The sequence below is a fragment of the Schistocerca americana genome, chromosome 5 (genome assembly GCF_021461395.2).
Source record: "Schistocerca americana isolate TAMUIC-IGC-003095 chromosome 5, iqSchAmer2.1, whole genome shotgun sequence".
Lineage (NCBI taxonomy): Eukaryota > Metazoa > Arthropoda > Insecta > Orthoptera > Acrididae > Schistocerca > Schistocerca americana.
In genome coordinates, this window is record NC_060123.1 from 98,344,336 (window position 1) to 98,370,084 (window position 25,749).

The 25,749-nt window shown below is 43.7% G+C and overlaps 1 protein-coding gene across 2 annotated transcripts in view; it reads right to left on the bottom strand.

The window, feature by feature from the left end:
- The window catches only part of LOC124616068 (GTP-binding protein Rit2-like), a 102,954-nt gene that overhangs the window by 44,358 nt on the left and 32,847 nt on the right, over positions 1–25,749 (bottom strand). For both annotated transcript variants that reach the window (XM_047144305.1, XM_047144303.1), the window contains exon 4: positions 7,122–7,313. In XM_047144305.1, coding sequence (XP_047000261.1) covers positions 7,122–7,313 — 192 coding nt within the window. The remainder of the gene's footprint in view (positions 1–7,121; positions 7,314–25,749) is intronic.

Genomic DNA, 25,749 nt, shown 5'->3' on the forward strand with positions numbered 1-25,749 from the left:
ACAAGCTCGGATTGTGTCAAGGACTGAGAAGGAAATTGGCCGTAACCTTAAAGAGGAACCATCCCAGCATTTGCTGGGAGCCATTTAGGGAAATCACAGAAAATCTAAAACTAAATGGTCAGACATGAGTTTGAACTATGATCCTCCCAAATGCAAGTCCAGTGTCTTAACCACTACACCACCTCACTCAGTGAAATTGACTAACGGACACATAGGAGGCGATGGGGCATGGAGTATCAGTTGTGACAGCTCTGCTAAAGTCCATGCTGGTTTAAGCTGGTTCACTGACATTGTTGTTTGTTTTCCAGCAATTACAATGTCAAAAGTGCTTTTATCGTATTTCAACACTTGGTATGATCCTGTAAATGGCCTTTGAAGGGCAGGTTTTGTTGCAAATGTATGTACGATCACATGAGAACATGAAGTCAGGTCTTTATGAATAAAATTTTGTTGTGTTATGTGAGGAGAGGGGAGTGATGCACACATTTTGGATGTGTGTGCACATGCGCACAACTAAGTCTGGTAAGTTCTAATCTGTAGGGACCATTTCATGTGATATAAATTCAGCAGGTAGAGTGAGGGGTTCGCCGTATAGTATTTCGGTGAGTGATGCATCAAGGTCATCTTTACATGACATGTGAATGCCCAGGACAACCTATTGGAAGGATCTCCACCCATGATTCTGAGTGGCACACGAGAGTAGCGTTCATTGTCCAATACCACTGACCGTTCCACAAGGGCATTGGATTGGGGGTGGTAGTTGGCTGTGTGGAACTGGTGGCATCTGCATAGGTGGCTTAAGTCACTGAACAGTTGGGATTTAATCTACGAACAATGGTCTGAGGTTAAGGAGGCTAGGCAGCTGAATCTGGCAAGCCAAAGGTTGATGAAAGGTTTTGCTACTGTCTCTGTTGAAATGTCGGAAATGGGTGTGGCCTCCACCTATCGTGCCACACAATTTATCATTGACAGAATGTAGCGGTAACCATGTTATTTGGGGAGTGGCTCTACAATGTCGATATGAATGTGCTGGAACTTCTCCTTTGGAATTATGAATTTAGCAAAGAAGGGCTGTGCATGACTGTCGGTGTTTGCCTGCTGGCATGGAATGCAAGTCCTGGTTCATGTGGCACAGTCCTTTTTAATGTTAGGCCAGAGAAATTATTCCATGATAAGGTGTATGGTAGGGCTCGCCTGGGTGTATGAAGTTGTGGAGAAAGTCAAAAACTGTCCTCTGATATGTCTCTAGAATGACCTGTCAGACCCATCTGTTCAAAACATCACACCAAACTGCCCTGTTTGCACTGGGTAGCGTGCGTTGTTACAAATTGAGTCCAGTGTCTGGTTTCTCAAACAAGCTGTGGAGATTGGCATCTTTCAATTGGGCATTTGCGACTGTATCCAAGTCCAACTGAGTGAAGGTAGCTGTGATACAGGAAAGATAGTACACCATAATATTATCCGCATCTTAACATATCGCATGTCAGCACTGAATTGTGCAACAAAATCTAGATGATAGAATCTCCTGGGTGCAGAATTCTCCGAAGGGTTGCAAAATGCATCTACCAATAGACACTGGTCTGTACATATGGCAAGGGGTCTCCCCTCGACATCATCTAGAAAATGATGAACTGCTTCATACATGGCTAGTAGTTCACAGTCAAATATGCACCCTTTTTTCTGGGTATCAGTAAGTTTGTGCAAGAAACAACTGAGTGATTCCACTGATCTCTTGCTGTAAAGCAGCCCTGATCACCTCATTGCTAGCTTCAGATGTGATAATTAGGTGTGTGATGGGTGGGCAAAGTTCATAGTGTGTAACAGATGTTCTTTTATTTTGTCGAAGGCTGCCTGCATTTGTAATGTCCAATTGAGGCATCGTTTACCAGATGCATTCTGCCACGCACTGCTTGGGCGAGTGGTAGCAAAGTCTCAGCGGCACGTGGCAATCACTTCCTGTAGAAGTTTATGACCCCCAGAAACCTCTGCAGCTCTTGGTAGTTGTTGGGAGGTGGGAGGAGGCATACGTGGTCAATTTTCTAAGGAGTAGGACGCACCAAAAATGCATTGATGTGGTGTCAGACAAAGATCACACAGTGTTGCCGAAGTTGGCACCTATCGTGATCATTGTCGTCTTGATCGTTTTGCGAAAAGATTATGACATCATGTAAATATGTGTAGCAAAAAGCCAAATTGAATAGTAAGCCTTCAGTAAATCTTTGACATGTCTGTGTGTCATTTTTCAGTCCAAATATCATTTAGAGGAACTCAATGAGACTGAATGGTGGGCTTTTTGCAGTTTTTGGTCCATCTTCATCTGCCATCAGAATTTGCAGGTATGGTGTTCTGCAATCAATGATGCTGAAAATTTTTGCCCTGGCCAAGACACAGGAAAAATCATGCAAGTTTGGCATGGGTTAGCTGTCAAAGATTGTATGGGCGCTTAGATACTGGTAGTTGACACATAGGCACCAAGTACTGGTGGTGGTGGTTAGTGTTTAACGTCCCGTCGACAACGAGGTCATTAGGGACGGAGCGCAAGTTTGGGTTAGGGAAGGATTGGGAAGGAAATCGGCCGTGCCCTTTCAAAGGAACCATCCTGGCATTTGCCTGAAACGATTTAGGGAAATCACAGAAAACCTAAATCAGGATGGCCGGAAACGGGATTGAACCATCGTCCTCCCGAATGCGAGTCCAGTGGCACCAAGTACTGTTGTTTCTAGGAACTAGTTTAATTTGGAGACCCAAGCACCATCTGATGGCCTGAATATGCCAGCTCACAAAAGTTCGTCCACAGCAGCTTTAAGCTTGTGGGGAGCTAGATGATGTGGCGGCAGTGGATAGGGGACATGGTGTGGTTGTAATGTGGTGTTCTGTACTGTCCCACATGGCACAGATTATATGTGGTCTAATGGGGAGTGTGGAGCGAGTCCAAGAAGGTGGCACAACATGATTTATTGTTGCTCTTAAGTCACAGGGGAGGGGGGCTTGTGATGCTTCACTAATCTGAGAAGTGGTTGTAGTAGCAGCACCACTGAAGTGATCGGTGTTGACGTAACAAGGGCCACTGATATGCTGCTGGTGTGCAAGCAGTGATGTGGTGGCGTTCACGATTCATATCTGTAGATGTTCACTGGTGAGGTGCGTGCCCTTACTATCATGAGGTAATGATGAGTACTTGGGTGCCTTTAAGTATAGCCAATTGAAAAGTGCTTCACTTTGTATATTCAAGTCGAGTGGCATGATGAGTGGTATCAGCTTGCCCGAGGGCATTGCGGTGTCAACAGGTAGTGTGTCGCTGACCACACCACAGATTAGCTCCTGGCCATCCCGTCATAATAGGAGGGTGCAATTTAAATCTGGCAGTAGCTGGTAGTGGTGGTGGAAGTCATCTCTCAGAATTGTTTCAACTGTCTCTGCCACTAGGAACGTCCAAGTTATTTGTGTATCTGCGCCAAGGTCGAGCACGATGTGTGCATTTCCAGCAACTGTGGATTACAGTGTCATTGGCCATGTGCAGTTGCAGAGGTGCCAGTGACAGTGCACGAGAGTAGGTGGCAGAGTACTCACGTCAGCCCTGGAATCGATGAGGAAATGAGTGTGCAGGCACCTGTCATGGTCAAATAGTCGGGGACCATTTGCCCACTGAAACACTGTGTTTGTGCTGTTTTGTTGTGGTGTGCAGAGGTGTCTCGTCAATAGAGAGTGGCCTTATGCACCTACATCAGGTCATCCTACTAGTTTTGGTAGGTAGGAGGACTGCCTGTAGCACTATATGTCCTGCCCAGATCTGGTGTGAAACCAACAGTAGCACTGTTGTGTGTTGAGTGTGGAAGCAGGTGATGCAATTGGTCGGTGCAGAATTTTGTTTCTACAGAGTCAGGGAGATGCCAGGAGAGTGGATGACAACCTCAGCCATCATGGTACACGACCGTTGCCCACTGGATCACTGAAAGGCATTCAGGATGGCCCAGTTTGGGTCAGTCCAGCCATAGTTGGGTCATCAGCAGCTGCACAAGAAGTTGGGGAAGCTCCGCTGGGATCGTGGGAAATTGGTTTTGGTGCAGGCATTGCAGGCATTTCAGGCATCAACTGCAGCATAGCACTGTTGGTTGTTAATTAGAATGTGGTGTTGTGATAGTGGCTGCATTCTGTCAGCGAGTCGAAGTTTAAACTCCAGTGTGCCTCCTCATGCGCAAGCATCCCTTTTTGGATGTTCTGACAGTTTTCGGAGCTGAAGTGTACACAGCACGCGATCAAGCAGGAGTGCTGGGTCAATTAGAATTTGCAGGTGGTGCCGAAGTAAAAAAAGTGTGCTGTCGCCCAAAGTAGTCTTACTGATAACAAGATATAGCTGCTGCTCAGGTTTGTGTGTTAACTGTCGTCGAAGTAGTGTCTTGGCAGTTTTGCATTTGTGAAAAGATGGAATGTCCAAAACCAAGTTGTTAATAAGGTCTGCACTGTTTCTGAGGTGGTTAAGGAGAGTGGCAAACTTCTCGTTGTCTCCAGTGATGCCACTGGCTGACATTAAACACTTGCTGAAGACAAATCACATCACAGGAGAATCCATGTGGAGCTATGGTAGTTTCAGATGGAGGTGGATGGTATGATTGCCATCAATGGTCCAATTGTAAGGCACCATCTTGAGTTGGGCGTTGCATGACATGGGAGATTCAGTGTGCAAGACAGGCAGGAAATGCGGCTCGGCGTAGGGTGGCACGTGGTGAGGTGGGTCATGTCACAGTGTGGGTAGCATCAGTGTTACACAGCAATATTCACAGAATGGTCACGCATGTGAGTCAAGTGCTGGGATCAACACGGTAGGTATGACTTTCCCAATGTCAGATGTCACACAACAGAAAATGCATGTACAGTGTGCACAAAATCCTAGCACCATAAGGGAGGAAGGCATAGTCCATTTATTATCCAGTGGCACTGGCTGTGTGTCGTGGAGTTCATGTGGAGGTGCAGTCGTTTGCGGCATGGCTGATGCGGGTGAGACGTCACTCAAAATGGAAGGCAGCAGTATCTGACCTTGCTATGGCGAGGCCATGAAAACCATATTCTCAGAGTCCATAGTAGGTTTTGGTGCTAGGTGTGGGTGATGCAAATGCAGAGCACAGTGGAAGTGAGTCGTCTGTAATGCCTGGTGTGGCTGGGATATGAGTGACGTCATAGTCTGCCTTACGGAACTCAAATTTAATCGCAGCGGTCGGAACACAATTTGGAAAATCAGAATGCACAGGTACTGAAGGATGTTGTAAACCTTTATCCTGTGGCCTGTTGACAGATGGATACAGAAAGAGGACAATGGAATGGTATGGCGTGGGCTATTCTTGTTCAACCATAATGGTACTGTGGCAGGGGTCGACACGGTGCAGGTCATTAACGTGAGTGTCATAATGCTCATAACCACTAGCACTGGAATACGTGATGTTTTGTCCTGTACGAAAGTCAAAGATGCTTAGTTCAATGTTTGTTACAGAGGTGGCCAGCCATTGTTAATTGTGACACTGTGCTGCACTTCTGTCTGAAATAAAGGGATAGATTCACTCAGTGTCAAATCCGAAATGTTTGTCATGAAGTAACTCAGTAACTTTGACACTCTGACACTCACAGTGGCGCAGTTTTCTGTTTGTCACTGGCAGTGATGCAAATTTGCTCCGAACATATGGCGAACAATGAAGGCATTGTCACTATGTCATTTGCCACTACAGTACTGTCCAAGCTTTGGTGGACTTTTAGCAATTTTGCACATAGCATGAGTGTGGAATTCACGAGCACTCAATGAGAGTTGTTGTCAACATTGCCGAAGAAATAGTGAGGTTGTATCGTTCATAATGGCTGCAAGCTCGATGGCGTAACCAGCACAGTAGATTTTCGACTTACAACAAAATCTGGGCGTGGCACGGAAATTGGAGGTCATCACTGTGGGAGATGGGGTACTGGCAGTGTGACAGCAGCATAGACATATGATTTCTAAACTGTTTAGTAGTAGGCACTTATACATAGCATGGTTAAGTATACTAACCTCCACTGCTTCGCAGGGCAGTGATCCTCATTTACAGAGTCAAAGATGTTATGCAACCACGACAACAATGTAGCAACATATGTTACTAGAGGCAAATATTATATTTGTGTAATGGTACATCCAATTAGTTATACGATTTGTGTTTAGCTGCTTTTTGCTACAGTGCATTGCTATGTTTTCAGACACAGTCAAGAACAGGAATGCCCGAAACAAATAGGGTGAAAAGAAAGAATTTTACACAGTCTACTGGAAAAATGTCTTTCTTAAAACAGATGTCTCCAGCTTGACTGAAATGTCATTCTTCACGAAAAGTAGTAGTGTGTTTTTATATTGAGTGATCTGTGGTTACAGGGGTATGAAATAGTTGATATCATAGGTCTAGCACAAGAACAAGTACGATCTATGCTACTTAGAGAGTTAACTAGGAGAATGATTTACTGATCTTAACCAGAAGCCAAAGCAAAAACAGTAGTTCATCTTGGTGCTGTGGATTATTTTAATAGATTACATGTAAAGCAGGTAAACAAGAATTTGTGAATACTAAAAATTGATTAGATAAAAACGCACAGAGATTTGAAGTACAAATTGTTGGAATATCCACTCTGTTTGCTGTATCTTCCACTCTTTGACTCCCCCCCATTCTTAGATTTGATGTAATTTGTCATGAAAAATGTTAGGAGTCGAACTAATCAGTTATGGCAGTCTCAGATGCATATTTTGCACACATCTCAGAATTGCACATCAGAGATGGAGTCTACTCATTCAAATAACTTTTTGGAGAAAGTACATAGATTTAAAAGGGAATTAAATGCACAAATACTTGCAATTTTAGCTTTGGAGGGGAAAAGATACTGTATTTCATTGGTACACCAAGAACTCATTTTCCTTCACATCACTACACAGCAGCAGCAGCAGAGGCAGCAGAGGCAGCAGAGGCAGCAGTGGCAGTGGCAGTGATGGCAACAGCAGCAGTGATGGCAGCAGCAGCAGTAGTAACAAACATGCAACAACAACAACAACAACAACAACAACAACAGACACCACATAATTTATGGCATTATTTAATTAGGCAACTCTGATTGTACTATACCTTCCTCTGATGCTGTAGATCAAATTTATTTCCCACAAGCACTAGAGGAATATCTTCAGAGGCTCTTACACGATTTATCAACTTTCGGTACTCAACAGCTTCCTGGAAGCTGTGTCTGTCAGTTACAGAATAACATATCATAAAACCTTCCCCACATCTCATATACTGATCTCTCATAGCAGTGAACTCCACCTGTGAAACAGAACTAGATCTTAATTTGATGTCGAACAAAATTATGATATTTTGACAGGAGACATATTTGACCAACATTATAACACAAATTCTATATTGCAGAAGTAAAGGGAACAATTCACCAAATAGTAAAATTGTTAAGTTGTTGACAGGTGCACAAAAAAAGAATGACAACTTCAGTAGCTTTCAGACAAATTCTTTAATGAGCTAACATCTTGTCTACACAAGCCACAATACACAAGGTCTACAATATGGTTTTTTGTAGCTTGAAAGTGGTTCACAATGGCCATCTCCAATCCAAATCCTATGTGATGTGAAGTTCATTTTATGAAGGAAACAGGGAAAGAAGTTGGGGTTGCACTACAGCAAGCAATGAAAGCAAAAATGAACACCAATGTTGGGGTTGTGACACAGAATTTGACGCTGTTGTTGTTGTTGTTGTCTTCGTCATCTTCAGTCCAGAGAGTGGTTTGATGCAGCTCTCCATGCTACTCTATCCTGTGCAAGCTGCTTCATCTCTGAGTAACTACTGCAACCTACATCCTTCTGAATCTGTTTAGTGTATTCATATATTTGTCTCCCTCTACGATTTTTACCCTCCACACTGCCCTCCAATACTAAACTGATGATCTCTTGATGCCTCAGAACGTGTCCTACCAACTGATCCCTTCTTCTAGTCAAGTTGTGCCACAAGTTTCTCTTCTCCCCAGTTCTATTCAGTACCTCTTCAGTAATGTGATCTACCCACCTAATCTTCAGCATTCTTCTGTAGCACCACATTTCAAAAGTATCTATTTTCTTCTTGTCTAAACCATTTATCATCCATGTTTCACTTCCATACACAGCTACACTCCATACAAATACTTTTAGAAAAGACTTCCTGACACTTAAATCTATACTTGATGTTAACAAATTTCTCTTCTTCAGAAATGCTTTCCTTGCCATTGCCAGTACTTTTTACATCCTAGTTCGAGCATCATCAGTCATTTTGCTACCTAAATAGCAAAACTCATCTACTACTTCAAGTGTCTCATTTCCTAATCTAATTTCCTCAGCATCACCTGATTTAACTCAACTACACTCCATTATCCTCCTTTTGCTTTTGTTGATGTTCATCTTACATCCTCCTTTCAAGACACTGTTCATTCCTTTCAACTGCTCTTCCAGGTCCTTTTCTGTCTGACAGAATTACAATGTTGTTGGCAAATCTCAAAGTTTTTATTTCTTCTCCCTGGATTTTAATTCCTACTCCAAATTCCTTTACTGCTTGCTCAATATATAGATTGAATAAAATCAGAGACAGGCTACACCCCATCTCACTCCCTTCCCAACCACTGCTTCCCTTTCATGTCCCTCGATTCTTACAACTGCCATCTGGTTTCTGTACAAATTGTAAATAGCCTTTCGCTCCCTGTATTTTACTCCTGCCACCCTCAGAATTTGAAAGAGAGTATTCCAGTCAACATTGACAAAAGCTTTCTCCAAGTCTACAAATGCTAGACATGTAGGTTTGCCTTTCCTCAATCTATCTAGTAAGATACGTTGTAGGGTCAAAATTGCCTCACGTTTTCCAACATTTCTATGGAATCCAAACAGATCTTCCCTGAGGTCGGTTTGACACCAAGGGAAAGAATATGAGAGTTCAAACAAATGGCAACACATATGTTGTAGATAATTTGTCTATTCACTGATTTTCATATGCACACTGTGCATGACATAGGGGAATTGTTGCTGTCATTTTGGAAGCTTTGGTGAATCCACTGCAGGGCCCACCTTTCAACTCAAGTGCAATTTCTTTTGTTTCCAAAACTTAAGTAATACTTGGGTGAAACACTGCAAGTTTAAGAACTGGCAACAACATGGTTGAGGAAAGAGTTGGAACATTCCTCTAGTCTGTGTACTGAAGAGGCGGTTGGCAGAGCCAAGCAAGGCCCAGTAGCCACACTACCCTTGCACTGTCATCAGCAAATGGTGGCTCCCTTTGGGTTACTGACTGGCAGATGGTCTCAGTATGAGATTTTTAGATCACAAGTCAGGTAGACTCTGGCTCTGGCCTGATGTTAGAAAAACTCGGCTATTAGTGTGAAACAAGGAAGGGTAAACACAAGGCCAACTTGAATGGCCAGAAAAGGTAAAATAACACAATCTATTAAAAACAGAAACAATCTATTAAAAACAGAAGCCAGTAACATGTCTGCAAAGAGAAAATTAATACAAGTGTGTGGGTGAAGACACACTCTCCATACGAAGTGTAGTTTCTAAGTTAGCTAACGTTAAAGGTTTTATGTGTGTAATAATCTTTAAAAATTAATATCTCAGTAACACCTTACGTGATTCTTACAAATTTAATGTCTGTGGATAGGTCTCAATGAGCACTATCAAACTGTGATAGCAGATTGTTTTTTTAAATATCATGTGTTTTGAATTTCAGGCGAGAATGCACATTCCATACATAAAAAACTGAACTTTTAACAAATAAGATACGAAACACTAAAAGTAGTGGCAGCATTAATAAGTTGATATCATTAGAGATGTATGAGTGTAATTAGTTTTAATTATTATAACTACTGATAACATAATAATAATAAGTAGCTTTTAAATGGACAAAATAAATATTTGTGATCAAATTATATAACCTAGAGGAAAACTAGGAACGGCACTAGAAGGCCGAGAAAATTTATGTGCAAATTTATACATAATACATGAATATAAAACAGAATTTATAGTTTTAAGCATGTTTTGGAAGTCTGAAGTGTGTTTGCTTGGCTCTCTTTGATGTGAGGGTTCAAAGAGTGGCGGGTATTTTTGCGTGGGGAGTTTTGGCATTCATGTGTTATTTGGGGTTGAGATCTGGCACAGACAGAATATATGAATGGCAACAAGTTGCCTTACAATTGAATCAGAATATTTCTTTTACTATTTTGTCATGTTTTTGTCACTTCTGATGTGCTGATAGTGAACACACTGAAATATTTTCAGAAACTTTGACATGAGGTGAACTGGCCGCATTGGGGACTTGTTATATTCATATGTGTAGATAGCAAATACTCTGAAGTATTTTCAGAGTGTAGACCTTGAATATTTCAGTTAGGTGATCAAATACACACTAAAAAATTTTCTTCAGTTAATTTTGAGTGTGATCTGTACTTGTAATTTCATCAATTTGCAATTATGGAGCTTTAACTTTAGACTTGTGCTAAAGGAAATAATTATTTGTTTTGAATTTTCAGAAGTTTACATGAACATGTGATACTGACAAGATTTTTTATGCCCTTGCTTGGGCTTTTATTATTGCTGTACAGAATGATTATCAATTGTAATTGACGCATGGTGCAGGGAATGGCAATTGAATCTCAATGTAGGCAAGTGTAATGTGCTGTGAATACATAGAAAGAGAGATCCTTTATCATTTAGCTACAATATAGCAGGTCACAAACTGGAAGCAGTTAATTCCATAAATTATCTGGGAGTACGCATTAGGAATGATTTAAAATGGAATGATCATATAAAGTTGATTGTCGGTAAAGCAGATGCCAGACAGATTCATTGGAAGAATCCTAAGCAAATGCAATCCGAAAACAAAGGAAGTAGGTTACAGTACACTTGTTCACCCACTGCTTGAATACTGCTCACCAGTGTGGGATCCGTACCAGATAGGGTTGATAGAAGAGATAGAGAAGATCCAATGGAGAGCAGTTCGCTTCGTTACTGGATCATTTAGTAATCGTGAAAGCGTTACAGAGATGAAATATAAACTCCACTGGAAGACTCTGCAGGAGAGACACTCAGTAGCTCGGTATGGGCTTCTGTTGAAGTTTCGAGAACATCCCCTCACCGAGGAGTCAAGCAGTACATTGCTCCCTCCTACGTATATCTCGCGAAGAGACCATGAGGATAAAATCAGAGAGATTAGAGCCCACACAGAGGTATACCAACAATCCTCCTTTCCACGAACATTACGAGACTGGAACAGAAGGGAGAACCGATAGAGGTACTCAACGTACCCTCCGCCACACATGGTCAGGTGGCTTGCGGAGTATGGATGTAGATGTAGATTAAGTTCATTAAAATTTTAAATGCTGTAAACAATGAATATTATGTCACTGCAAATTCCTGCCTGCTTATATTGAATTTGTGACTGAATTTCTTTAGGTTAATGAGCCAGATGTGTTGGTTGGCCCCTGGATGAAACACAGCCACCACTTAAGAAACGCAACCTAGCATTAGAGGAGCCCTACAAACAGTGGTTTTCTTACTTTACAATTTATTATTCACACTGAACCACAAGTCATTGAATGAACAATTATTTGGTGGAAGCAACATGTTTTAACTTCCCCATTCACCCTTTGCCAGTTATTTATTCACCAGGGATCAGCAGAGAGAACATTTCCTTATTCTATCCATATAGCCACATATGTGGTCTTGTTTGGGATCAACAAGAGTTGGCAAGGATGAACTTATTTATCTACCTAGTTGGAAGATGGAAAGTGGTGATGTGCAAATATAACCCCAGAACACCTAGAGAGATTACAATCAAATGTGGTACATACCTGCCTTACTATAAAGGACAAAATACTGTGTAGAGACTACACAGAGTGGAGAAGATACTGGTTAATATAAATGAAGTAAGACTCTTAACAGGAAAAGGAGAGGATGAGAAAGTCTATAATCCCACACACATAATTGTGTCAAAAAGAAAATTCACTTGATAAAATGATTAAACTATGAGACAATCACTGACAAGATTTCACATTCAGGAGGTGAAATTTTTAGGCTTATCAACAGATACAAATGAAAGCACACACACTATTCTAGCTTTCAGAACTATTAATTCCTTCCACATGGAGGAATGATGGATAGGTTGCAGAAGTTTGAAAGGGAAGGGCAGGTCACACAGACCCTACTATGAGACGGACCTATCTACCAACAGCTATATGTGAAACTGACAGGATTCTTAAGAAATAAAAATTACATGTATATATTCTATTTGTAACACTAAAGGGACTTCTGACTTCTTTGAATGTGATCATAGTTTCAGCAATAAATTATGTACTTGTTCCCTCACCAGTGTGGAAAATCATGCTTCTGCCAGACTTTTTGCAGATAAGCATTTTTAACATAAATTCTTAGTATGGCCAAAGGAATCTGCTACAGAAGTGTTGTCTCAGCATATGACACAGCACTGAGCATGAACACAAAGATTTGGGTTGTCTGTCCTCCCGAGGGGCCTGCATTACAGAAGAGCTTATCAAAACATCCAAAAGGAAACTTTATGAACACTGACACTAGTCTCTCTGTATGGCCTAGCATACAGTTAAATCACTACAAATAATTTACATATAAAAGTCACCTTCAGTCATTTACAAATAAAAACAACTTTCAGTCAGCTGTGAGATATTAGACCACAATATTTATATTGTGTTTGAATTCCAGCAAGCAGTGTCAGAAGATTTTTTGTGAGCAAGTCTGTGACCTACAGCTTAAGAAACACGAATTACACAGTGCACAGCTCTTCATAATTACCATGCTCATGGGAACATATAACCATGGGTTCAATAACGTGATATTTTACAATAGATGGTTGGCCATCCTACCGCTGATGAAAATATAACTGAAAAATTAGTTTAAATGTTTAGAAAAGTAAAATTGTACACTTCACAAAATGAAAAGCCATAACATGAACAATTTAGCAAGAGACAGATTGCTACTCACCATAAAGATGACACATTTCATTGCAGACAGGTACAATTAAAAGACACTTACCACATAGGCTTTTGACCACAGCCCTCCTCAGAAAAAGAAGGAAAAGCACAAACCATTCATTCATACGGGCAAGCACACCTCATGCACAGATGACAACAAGTCTGGCAGCCTGGACCAGAACATTCCATGTTTACAAAATTAGTGAGTCATAATTCAAGTCAGTCAACTCCTATAAATATCAGAATGTAACAATCTGTGGGAATATAAAATAGAGACTCAATTTAGGAAAAACCAGTGGCAAACTTAAATTCATTGGTAAGGTACTAGGAAAACCCAATCAGTCTACAAAGGAAATTGCTTGCAAAACACACACACTCAACACGTTTTAGTATATTGCTCAAGTACATGGACCCGTACCAAATAGGAAAGAGGATATTAAACATTTTCAAAGAAGGGCAGCACAAATGGTGACAGGTCTGTTTGTTTGTTTGTTTTTGTTTCAGAGTGCAAAAACAACTAAGGTTACACGTGCCCATGTCAGAAGCTTAGAACACTAAGACAAAAAAAGGTGGTAAAGTGACTACACATTGAGCCCAACTGATGGAAGAAAAGTGAGCTAAGAACAAAGACTTCCTCGTGGAGAAAGGTTGGTTTGGGTTGTATGGGGAAGGAGACCAGACAGCGAGGTCATCGGTCTCATCGGATCAGGGAAGAATGGGGAAGGAAGTCGGCCGTGCCCTTTCAGAGGAACCATCCTGGCATTTGCCTGGAGTGATTTAGGGAAATCACGGAAAACCTAAATCAGGATGGCCGGACGCGGGATTGAACCGTCGTCCTCCCAAATGCGAGTCCAGTGTCTAACCACTGCGCCACCTTGCTCGGTATGGAGAAAGGTCCACAAAATATATCATAGAGACATTTGAGGTCCTGAACTAAAGATTAAACGTCCTTCACCATATTGCTATGACGGATAAAAAGTAAAACATGGTTGACAGCCCACGTGTCATTCATTAAAACGGCAGGTACATCAGGCAACAAACATACATTACAAAGTAAGTGGGCATTTGGTCAGGAAATAGCAAACTGTAAAAGATTGATGACAATGACCATAAAGTGGTGGGGGATCATCACTTGACAAATGGCGATGGTTAGAATGGTAATGCCCAATATGTAACCTAACTAAAATGATCTCGTTATGGTGAGAGGACCGAGAAGAAGTTGGCCAAGCAGCTGGGAGAGTTTTAATTCCCCAGAGTTTGTTCTCACAAAGAGAAGACCAGTCGTGATGCCAAAGTGATACTACCTGCTGACAGATGGCAACACAGAGATTATCGGAAGGAATGGAAGAACTGGCGGGCTGAGGTAGGACTGCAGCCTAGGCAACAGCATCAGTGGCCTCGTTTCCTGTCAGACTGACGTGACCAGGGACCCACATAAACATCACAGAGGCTCCCTCAAGAGCGAGCAAGTGGAAATTTTCTTGGACCCATTGCACTAAGGGCTGGGCTGTGTGCAGCACACACAGACTCCAATGGATGCAGAGAGAATCAAATGTACTGTGTAGGCTGATACAGGATGAAGAGCGCTGCTGTAAACACCAAGCAGTGTTCCAGAAGCTGATATCTAAAATGGTCGGTGTCAATGATGAAGGCACATGCTGCACAACAAACAGTCCAAGAGCCATCAATGTACACAAAGGTATTATCACTAGGTTCAGTGTGAAGATCGACAAACTTACAGCAACAGATTCAATCTGGAATAGTGTCTTTTTAAGCAAATTAAGTCCAAGGTGAACATGGGCTGCCGCATGAAGCCAAGGTGGTGAAGGGTTCATACCCATCAGGAACGTGACAGGTAACATGAAGTTAAGCTACCAGAGAAACACCCGAAAGCAAACTCCTGAATTTAACACAGGAGAGGGATGCACCCCATACCAGTGGTCAAAGAAGTCATTGAAGGGGGAGGATTAGGATGGGTGGCCAGGCATGGCACACAAATGGCATGTGTATCCGCTGAGGAGACTGTTGCGTTAGTATGACAACAGTAGTTCATAAGCTTCTGCATAGAGACTCTCAACCAGGCTGCTGTAAAAGACATCAGTGGCCAAACAGATGCCATGATGGTGGATTGTATTCAATGACGTAAGATGCATGGACGTGCAGATGCATAAATGAAACACCCATAGTCCAATTTCAAACAGACAAGCGATCGGTAAAAATGAAGGAGAGTGGTCCAATCCGCTCCCCAGGAAGTACTGCTGAGGACACGTATCACACTGAGGGTCCAGGTACATCGGGCATCCACGTAAAGTTGGTTGGTTGTTTGAGGTTTAAGGGACCAAACAGCAAGATCATCAGTCCCTTGTTTCAAATATGCGCCATTCCGCTAATGGGACAACTCAGTAAAGTCAGAACAATAAAACAGAAAAAGGGAAAAAACGTAAAAAGGCAGTCATGTTGTCATTGGTAAAAAACAAAATGAGGGAAGTCGGCAAGAGAACGAACCCAACACTATGCTGAAGCAGCATAGGCAAGACCACCTGTGACTTAAAAGGTACAACTGCTATAACGTAGAAAGTTCGTATGGGAATAGAAAGACTAACCAAGCCTTAAAAAAAAAAGGGGGTAAAAACAGAGTAAAAGGGGAAGAAAAGAGGATTTCGGTCAGGGAGGTGAATCAGGAATCTCCGAACATTGCTTACAGTGGGAGACACCCAAACACTCACCGCCCTGCCCCAACACCAGAGAGAGATTAAAAACCTTAAAACTGAGAATAAAATCCACTTTCCCGGAGGAAACCGAGAACCAGAGAGACCATCCGGGAGTCGTCAGCCAACATCAAAGGTAAAGTGTGGGGGAGCCTGTACTTAGCACGCAGAGCCAAAAGAAGGGGGCATTCAAACAAAATGTGGGCTACCGACTGGAAGGCTCCACAACCACATAGTGGGGGTGGCTCATCACGCAAAAGAAAACAATGGGTCAACCAAGTATGGCCAATGCGGAGACGACACAGTGTGGTCGAGTCCTTTCGGGAGATGCGAAAGGAAGAACGCCACGGGCCTGGTGGAACCTTAATTGCACGAAGTTTATTAGACAGGGGAGTAGCCGCCCAAGAATTGGCCCATGACTGTGCGAAGTGGGATTTGATGTGAAGCTGTAAATCCACTGCAGGAGGGGCTACAGAAAACGGGGGGGTAAGTAACTGCTCCCCCAGCCAAACGATCAGCGAGCTCATTACCCGGGATACCCACATGGCCAGGGACCCGAAGGAAGTCAATAGAACAAGCAGCACGGTGAATATCAGCAAGATGGTCATGGATGGCAGAGACCAAGGGATGGCGCGAAAAACACCGGTCAATAGCAAGAAGGCCACTCATCGAGTCCGTGCATAACAAAACGCGGTTGTGTTGGGACTGTTTAATAAAGGTAAGGGCCTGGGAAATTGCCATCAATTCCGCAGTAAACACCCCACATATAGGTGGCAGCAGATGACTTTCCGTTCCAACAGAGGACGTGAAGGCATACCCAACACGATCAGCAGATTTAGAGCCATCAGTGTAAAAAACAACAGCATCCCGAAACTCCCATAAAATTTGGCGGAAAAAGAAACGGAACACCACCGGGGGGGAGGGGGGGGGGGGGATCTTTCGGACCGCGGCGGAGATCCATCCAAAGTCGAGGCCGAGGAACTAACCAAGGAGGGGTGGAGGGGAGGGAGCGAGGAAGACAGGACAAAGAAGGAAGCTGAAAATCACGGCAAAGAGACGCAAGGCACAGCCCAACCGATAAACCCGCCTGAGGGCGGGAGTCGGGTGGGCGACGTCCATGGTCTGGGAACAGGATAGAATAGGAACGATGAGTGGGAGAGGAACGGATAGTGAGTGCATAAGACACCAGAAGCTGGGACCGCCGAACAGAAAGGGGGGGGGGGGGACCCCAGCTTCAACCAGGAGACTATCAACAGGGCTAGTAGGGAAGGCACCAGTGGCCAAACGGATACCACGATGGTGGACTGGATCCAGCACGTGCAGTGTGGAAGGAGCAGCCGAACCATAAACTTGACAACCATAGTCCAAGCGAGACAGAACTAGAGCACGATAAAGACAGAGGAGGAGGGAACGGTCCGCACCCCAAGACGAGTGGGCAACGAAGCGAGGGGGCATTGAGTTTACGGAAACATCCTACCTTCAGGAGTCTGATATGGGGCAGCCAAGTGAGCTTGTTGTCGAAAAGAAGACCCAGGAAACGAAACTGTGGGACCACAGACAATTGTTGTGCAGCGAGATAGAGCTCTGGATCAGGGTGGATCGTAGTACGGCGACAGAAGTGGACCACTCGCGATTTTAAAGGAGAGAATTGAAACCCGTGTGAGAGGGTCCATGCAGAGGCACGCCGTATAGCTACCTGGAGCTGCCACTCTGCAGATGCCATCGAGGAGGAACTAACCCAAATGCAGAAATCATCCACATACAGGGCAGGGGCGACCAAGGGACTGACAGAGGCTACAAGTCCATCGATAGCAATGAGGAAAAGAAGGACACTCAAGACAGAACCCTGTGGGATGCCCGCCTCCTGGGTCCGTGGAGAACTAAAAGCAGTACCAACTCGAACTCTGAATGACCGATGGATCAGGAACTGGCGGATAAAAATCGGGAGTGGGCCCCGAAGACCCCACTGATGAAGGGTAAGTAAGATGTGATGGCGCCAGGCCGTGTCATAGGCCTTGCGAAGGTCAAAAAACACTGCAACCAAATGGCGGCGCTGGGAAAAAGCCTGCCGAACTGCGGATTCCAGGCGAAGTAAATGATCGATTGAAGACCGTCCCTCTCGAAAGCCACACTGGTAAGGCGACAATAGATCCCGAGATTCGAGGACCCAATTGAGCTGACGGGCTACCATCCATTCAAGTAACTTACAAACAACATTGGTCAAACTAATTGGCCGATAGCTGTCAACAGATAGGGGGTTCTTACCAGGCTTAAGGACAGGAACTACAATGCTATCCCTCCACTGATAAGGGAAGTCACCCTGGAGCCAGATACGGTTAAACACCCGAAGAAGATGTTGCCGTTGTGGAGCACTGAGATGTTGAAGCAGTTGGTTATGAATGGAATCTGGGCCAGGGGCCGTATCATGAGAAGAAGATAGAGCAGAAAGAAATTCCCATTCAGTAAAAGGTTCGTTGTAAGATTCTGACTCACAAGGGGTGAAACATAAGGTGGAAGCTTCAGCCAGCTGTTTTTGATGAAGGAAAGCAGCTGGATAGGAGGCTGATGCTGACGCCACTGCAAAATGGGTCGCAAGATGTTCTGCAAGAACTAATGGGTCCGTACAAATGCCATCTGGGAGGCGAAGGCCTGGGAGGGTGGACTGCCGATGGAAACCTTGTAGAGAACGAAGAGTAGCCCATACCCGTGACAGAGGGACAGTGGAACCAAGGGAAGAAACGAATCGTTCCCAACATATCCGCTTACTCTGTTTGATTAAATAACGGGCTTTAGCACGGAGGCGTTTAAAGGTAGTAAGGCTGGCTACGGATGGGTGCCTCTTGAAGTGTTGCAAAGCTCGACGGCGATCACGGATGGCAATGGCAATGGCCGTACTCCACCACGGGACTTGCAGGCGACGAAATGGTCCAGATGAGCGCGGGACAGCAAGGCTAGCAGCGTGAACAATCGCGTCAGACACGTCACGTAGGACGTCATCAATACAACCCGACAAAGAAGGAGAAAACTCGACCTGTGCAGTGTATAGAGGCCAATCGGCGCGGTGGAAAGACCAACGAGGTAACCTGACCATCGGGGAGCGGGAAGGGAGCGTGATAATCAATGGGAAATGGTCACTATCACAAAGGTCGTCGTGTGGCGACCAGTGTAATGAAGGGAGGAGAGAGGGAGAAGAAAGAGAAAGATCAATGGCAGAAAAGGTACCATGACCGGCACTGAAATGAGTAGGGAAGCCATCATTAAGAAGGCACACAGGTCGTGGTCTGCAATAAATTGGTCTATAAGAAGACCTCGTCTAGATGGAAAGGCACTGCTCCACAAAGGATGATGAGCATTAAAATCCCCAAGGAGGAGGAAGGGAGGAGGAAGTTGCTGAAGAAGGGCGGTTAAGGCACAGGTGTAAGAGTCCTGTCAGGAGGGAGATAAAGATTGCAAACTGTGACTGCAGAGTCTAAGTGGACCCTTACAGCAACCGCTTCCAATGTAGTTTGGAGAGGAATCTACGTGCTAGCAATGTCTGTACGGACCAACGTACAAACACCACCAGAAGCCCGCAAGGGTCTGACCCGATTTCGACAGAAAACACGGAACCCACGGAGGGTCAGTGAGTGAGCATCAGTAAAATGAGATTCCTGGAGAACCACACAAGCTGCAGAGTAGGACGAAAGAAGAGATTTCAATTCCAGAAGGTGACGATAGTATCCATTACAATTCCATTGGAGAACCACAGAACGATGGTTTAAATGGGGGCTGAACACGCTAAATCCAGTCATACCGCCGGGTCCCCACCCATCACCGACAAGGAGGGGGCGACATCCATGAACGACAGGTCAGAGTCCGGTTGTGAAGTCGGGGAAGGGACCTCCGGTGACACCAGAGGCTCTTTGTCCCAGGACTTATGTTTCTTCTTCTTTTCAGGCTGAGATCGAGGAGGGCTGTGTGGCATAAAGGAGCCAGCTGCAGCAACATCAGGAACAGAAAGAGATCGGGCGACCTGGGGGCCGACAGGCCGCGGCTCTCGCGGTCGTTGCGCGGCAGCAGACCTTTGGCCTGGAAGGTGCCGGGAAGGGGCATCCCGGGAGAGGCGCCCTTGACCGGGAAGGGGCGCCCTTGACCGGCAGATGCCGAAGGAGTGGGACACTTCTCCGGCTGGGGAGGGGGAGCAGCGCCCATAGGAGAAGGTATGGGAGCCGCAGGGGAGGGGGGGAGGAGAGGGGTCCGGGATGGGGGTAAGGAAGGGGGAGGAAGGGGTGAAGATGTAACCAAGGAGTAACTAGATGTCATGGACACAGGGTGAAGACGTGTATATTCTTATGGGCCTCTGTGTAGGTTAAATGATCGAGGGACTTATACTCCTGTATCTTTTTTTCTTTCTTATATACTGGGCAATCTGGTGAACGTGGAGAATGACTACCATGACAATTTACACATACAGGAGGGGGAACACAGAGACTCCCCTCATGGAGTGGACGTCCACAGTCACCACAGAGAGAGGCCTGGGAACAGTGAGAAGACATGTGGCCAAAACGCAAGCACTTAAAACACCTCATAGGAGGTGGGATGTACGGCTTCACATCACAGCGATAGATCATAATCTTAACTTTCCCAGGGAGGGTATCCCTTCAAAGGCCAGGATAAAGGCACCAGTATCAATACGATTGTCTTTAGGACCCTTCTGAACACGCCAAACAAAGTGAACACCCCGCCGTCCGAGATTGTCCCGAAGTTCCTCATCAGTTTGAAGGATGAGGTCCCTGTGAAAAATCACACCTTGTACCATATTTAGAGACTGGTGAGGGGTAATGGACACAGGAATTGTGCCAAGATAGGTACAGGCACGAAGGGCCGCAGATTGGACAGCTGAAGCAGTTTTTATCAGCAACGAACCCAACCGCATCTTGCTCAGGGAGTCCACTTCGCCAAACTTGTCTTCAATGTGTTCCACAAAGAATAAAGGTTTGACACTGGTGGAAGTATCTCCATCAGTCCTGGTGCAAACTAGGTAACGGGGGAAAGGTTTTGCCCCTAGACGACGGGCCTGACCCTCTTCCCATGGGGTAGCCATGGAAGGGAAGGCCGAAGGGGCAAGAGAAGCAGCACTTGAGGAATCAGTTCCACGCAGAGACGGCCGCAGAAGAACGGCCAGAGTTTTGGACCCGTATGCATTTCATCTGCATAGCGTCCGCCCTGATACCACCCACTCCGATCAGGGGCTCTCCTCACGTGCCCCACCCAGCCACAGCAAGGGCCGTCTGGCACGGCGGCCATTGCCGGGAGTTCCGATGCTCCAGGATGACGAGCAACCACTCCAAGGCATGCATGAGGAGGTCACAGCTCAGGTATCAGAAGTGTGATCCCTGTGTGTTCAGGGGGCTCAACCAAAAGGGTACATAGCGACCCCACCACACGGGCTGGCTACCGTGCTGGCTATGCACCCTAGTATCAGACAACGACGTGAAAGAAAAGGTGGGAAGTACTAGGAGGGCGCACGTCGGAGACACTAGGTAAGGTGCTCTTCCCCAAATGGCTCACACTACGGAGGAGAAATTTTGTAATGGAGGTCAAACCCCAGAGGGAGACCAAGGAATGCCAAAAGGAGGAGATGATTATGCAACAAAGCCGAATTGGAAAATCAACAGAACCAGGAGGATAGCAGGGCCAACATAAGCAAGGACACCAAGAGAGGGAGAGGAGAGGGCGAGGGGAAAGGAGCAAGGAGGGGAAATGAGGGGAAGGGAAAGGAAATGCAGCCCTGGAGAGAAAGAAGGCTGCAATGGCTCGGGGCCCCGTGCTCGCCACGCTCGTATCCACAGAAGAGTTGTGGGCCCCCTGGGGGGCATCCACGTAAAACACATGGGAAAACCAAAAAAGTTTCCTATCAACCATGAGCCCCAGGAATTTCATAGTTTCATTGAACGGAAGAGCAACAGGCCCAAGATATAAAGGCTGTGGAAGAAACCGATTGTGCAGCCAGAAATTCATACAAACAGTTTTGTCACTGGAAAAGCAAAAGCCACTGTTGATGCTCTATGACTAAAGATGATTGAAACATTGCTGAAGACACCATTCAAGGAGACAAGTCCATGGAGACCCGCAATAGATAACAAAGATGGAGATGCGCCATGGAAGACAGGACATAATGGGGTCAATGATAAGATCAAAGAAGACAATGTTCAGGACAGAGCCCTGAGGCACCCTGTTTTCCTGGATAAAGGTGTCCAACAAGGCAGAACTGACATGTATCTTGAAAACTCTGTCTTTTTAAAAGTCCTGAAGAAAATGGGGCAGGTGGCCTCGTAGATCCCATGTGTAAAGAGTACAGAGGATACCAGTCCTCCAGCAGTTGTCTTAGGCTTTTTCCAAATCAAAAAACATGACCACAGTCTGGCATTTCCACAGAAAACCATTCATGACATGACCCACAGGAGACTGGCATGGAGGTTGTAGATTGTAGATTGTATTTTATTGGTCCCGTTGTCTACATAGCAGCTTATGCATAAGACATTGGACAAGTCAAGTTTTAAATATACAGGCTGAAAGTCATTTCAAGGCATACATATTTAAGCTTACAATAATACACTTTACACGTAAGTATTTATATAACACATTTCATAAATTTAAATATTCTTCAATGGAGTAAAAGCAGTGATGCTGTAAATATGACTTTAGAGATTTTCCAAATATATTGACCTCAGTGATAGCTTTTATGTTTTCAGGAAGTTTGTTATAAAGCTTAACTCCCATGTGAAAAGTACCTTTTTGGCACAGTGCTGTGCTGATTTGAGTCCTATGTAAGTTTCTGTTTTATCTGGTAAAGTGCTCAAGTATATCACAATTTTTTTGCAGTCTCCGGTCCTTGCCTATTACATTTAATTTAAAGAACAAACGGGTTTCAATAATGTATACACATGGGAATGGAGGAATACCAGATTTCTTAAACAGGGGTTTACACGAGTCTCTAGGCTTGCACCCAAACAAGATTCTAATGGCCCTTTTTTTTTAGTTTAAAAGCGCTATTAGCCGTTTTAGAGTTTCCCCAGAAGGTGACCCCATATCTAAGACGAGAATGAAAGTACGCATGATATGCATTCAATACTGTTTTCTCACTACAGCATGATTTTCATGAACAAAGAAGGTAACATGTTTTGCTCAGTTCTGCATTGAGATATTCAATGTGCTTATTCCATCTGATGTTACTCTGCAGCCAAAGTCCTAAGAATTTGGTTTCAGTACTGTTACCAACTGGTTCGTCATTGATAGAGACTGATGGGATAAACATGTCCTTGTTAGGAACATTGTGGAATTTTAGAGCATTGGTTTTCTTACTATTTATTACAAGCTGATTATTCTGTGCCCAGCTGCTAAGTTGTTTCGTGACCGTGTTAACTGTCTGCTGTAACTGTTCATCGTTGTCTCCTTTTAGTAGAATTGTGGTGTCATCTGCAAATATGATTGTGTGCATCAATATTTAAGCTTAGATCATTTATGTACAGAAGAAACAGAAGGGGTCCCAATACTGATCCTTGGGGTACACCACATTTTATTTGTTTATACTCAGATAAGTGATTAGATACAGTTTTTAGTTCAATATTTGTGTGCTTGACGCACACTGCCTGCATACGATTAGTCAGGAAGGAACTGATCCACTTGTTGGACAGACCTCGAATACCATATCTTTCTAGCTTTGATAGCAGAATTTTATGGTCCACCATGTCAAAAGCTTTTGACAAGTCAATAAAGACTCCTATTGTTTCCTGTTCTTTGTCCATCAGGTTTAGGATGGAATTGATGCACTCATAGACAGCAGTTGTCGTTGACCTCTTATTTCTGAATCCATGTTGTTCATTACATAGGATGCTGTTTTTATTTATAAATTTCATAAGTTTCTCATACATAACTTTTTCCAGTACTTTAGAGATGCAGGAGGAAATTGTGATGGGTCTGTAGTTATTTACATTATCTTTATCCCCTTTTTTATATACAGGAATAACTTTTGATGTTTTCAACACATCAGGGAAAGTGCCTGCCTGAAGTGAGCAGTCGCATAAATGTGTGAGTACTTCAATTAGGTTTGATGCGCTCTTCTTTAACATTGTTGCAGGTACACCGTCAATACCTGTCGATTTGGAATTTTTTAGCCCTTTTATTGCTTTAGCTACTTCATCTTGTGAAACAGAACTGATGTACATTGATCCTCTACACGCACTTATTTTATATTCATTTGCCTGGGTGCTCTTAAAGTTTGATTGTAACATGTTTTCAGCAACACCTGTGAAAAAGTTGTTAAATGTGTTGGCTACTTCTAAGGGGTTTGTTACTTTTTTATTTTTATGTGATAGTGTTATATTTTTGCAAGGTTGTCTGTATTCTCCACATTCTTATTTATGACACTCCACATAGCCTTCGATTTATTAGCAGAATTATAAATGATTTCATCATTATGCATTATTTTTGCTGCTTTTATTACTTTTCTTAATATTTTGGAGTATTTTTTATAGTATGCGCATACTACAGGTGAGGAATTTTTTGAGTTACATATTTCATGAAGTAGTCTTCTTCTGCTGAAAAATCTGAACTGCCAGATGCTTGGGGAAGATATATAGTTATAGACTAAACGGAATAATCTTACTGTACATTTCTGTAGAATAAACACTTGTTTGACGTCTTAGCTGCACTGGCCTCCAGTTGTACGCAATAGGATGTTACTGGGTAAAGTAGATGAAATGTGTCATATATGAAATATGTCATCAAGTCTGTCTACAAATCAACCCAATGAGAAATATGTCTAAGTAAAAAGTCAGGTAAATTGAGCTTTATAGTTACCTTTACTTCTCCTTCTGTTGCCTACAATTAATTTTTAGATGTTTGGAATTCTAGTTTTTGGAGAGCCCTTCAGAGTGGAGAACATTTGTTTATTTTCCTTTTTTTTAAATATAGTATGCTATGTTAAGCTATAACTTTAATGGAAATACCTGGATTGAACAACATAAATAAGGGAAAGGCAACTACTGACTTATGGATGACTCATGTGAAGAACATAGAAACATGTAACAGAAAACAGCATTCACACTAGCTTTCAAGCTGTTGTTCTTTTTCTAGTGAAAATATATACATTCTCACAGACACTCAAAACACAACAATCAAACACAACAATCATCTGGGAGCATACGTCTGGGTGATTGTGTGGTGAATGTGTGTGCCTGAAAGACGGTGTGAATACTGTTTTCTGTTATCTGTTTTTGTGTTCCACAAAATACTGCTGTTTTCATCTCTCACTTCTAAGCTGATTGTGTCCTCACCATCACATCCCATGACTCCATCCTCTAGATCACGTATCATCACTGGTGCCATCTGGCACTAGTGACTTGTCTGCCATGTCTCTGACCTCTGACACCACCACACGCTTACACTTCAGCTGCCCCCAATGCATGCTAGCATGCCTTTGTGAGTATCATGTGTACACTATGTGGTGAACATCACTTCCCAACGTCAACCCAAAAGCAGATGAAAACATGCCTGTCACATCCACATGGCAGCTGGATGACCTCTCTCACTATGTTGTCTTGTCATTTCTGCACACCGTGCACCTTCCCTCACGGTGCTCCTCTGTAGGACTTCTGGGAGAAGAAAAAATATCACTGGTACTTGACTGAGACCAGCAGTCTTTGACTGTCAGTTGATTGAATTAATGGCTTCTGAATGTGTAAGTGTATCATGCTTGTACCATCTCAGTGAAAATAAAAAGTGTGCTTCCTCAGACTCTGGTCGTGTTGTTATACATCCTACATCTCACGCATAGTGTAGCACTATAAGTCTTCCTCTTCAGTACTGTGAACCAAATCTCTCCCACTGAAACCTCCTTGCTTTCCATATTTTGAGGTGATGGGAAAAAAAGAGGTTCCAGTAAACATGGGCTCTAAAGTGCATTCCTTAAAAGCTATTAGCAATTGTCTCTCTTTGCTACTGGGAAGCATCTCTTCTACTGAATAAGTGCTCATAGCTCTAAAG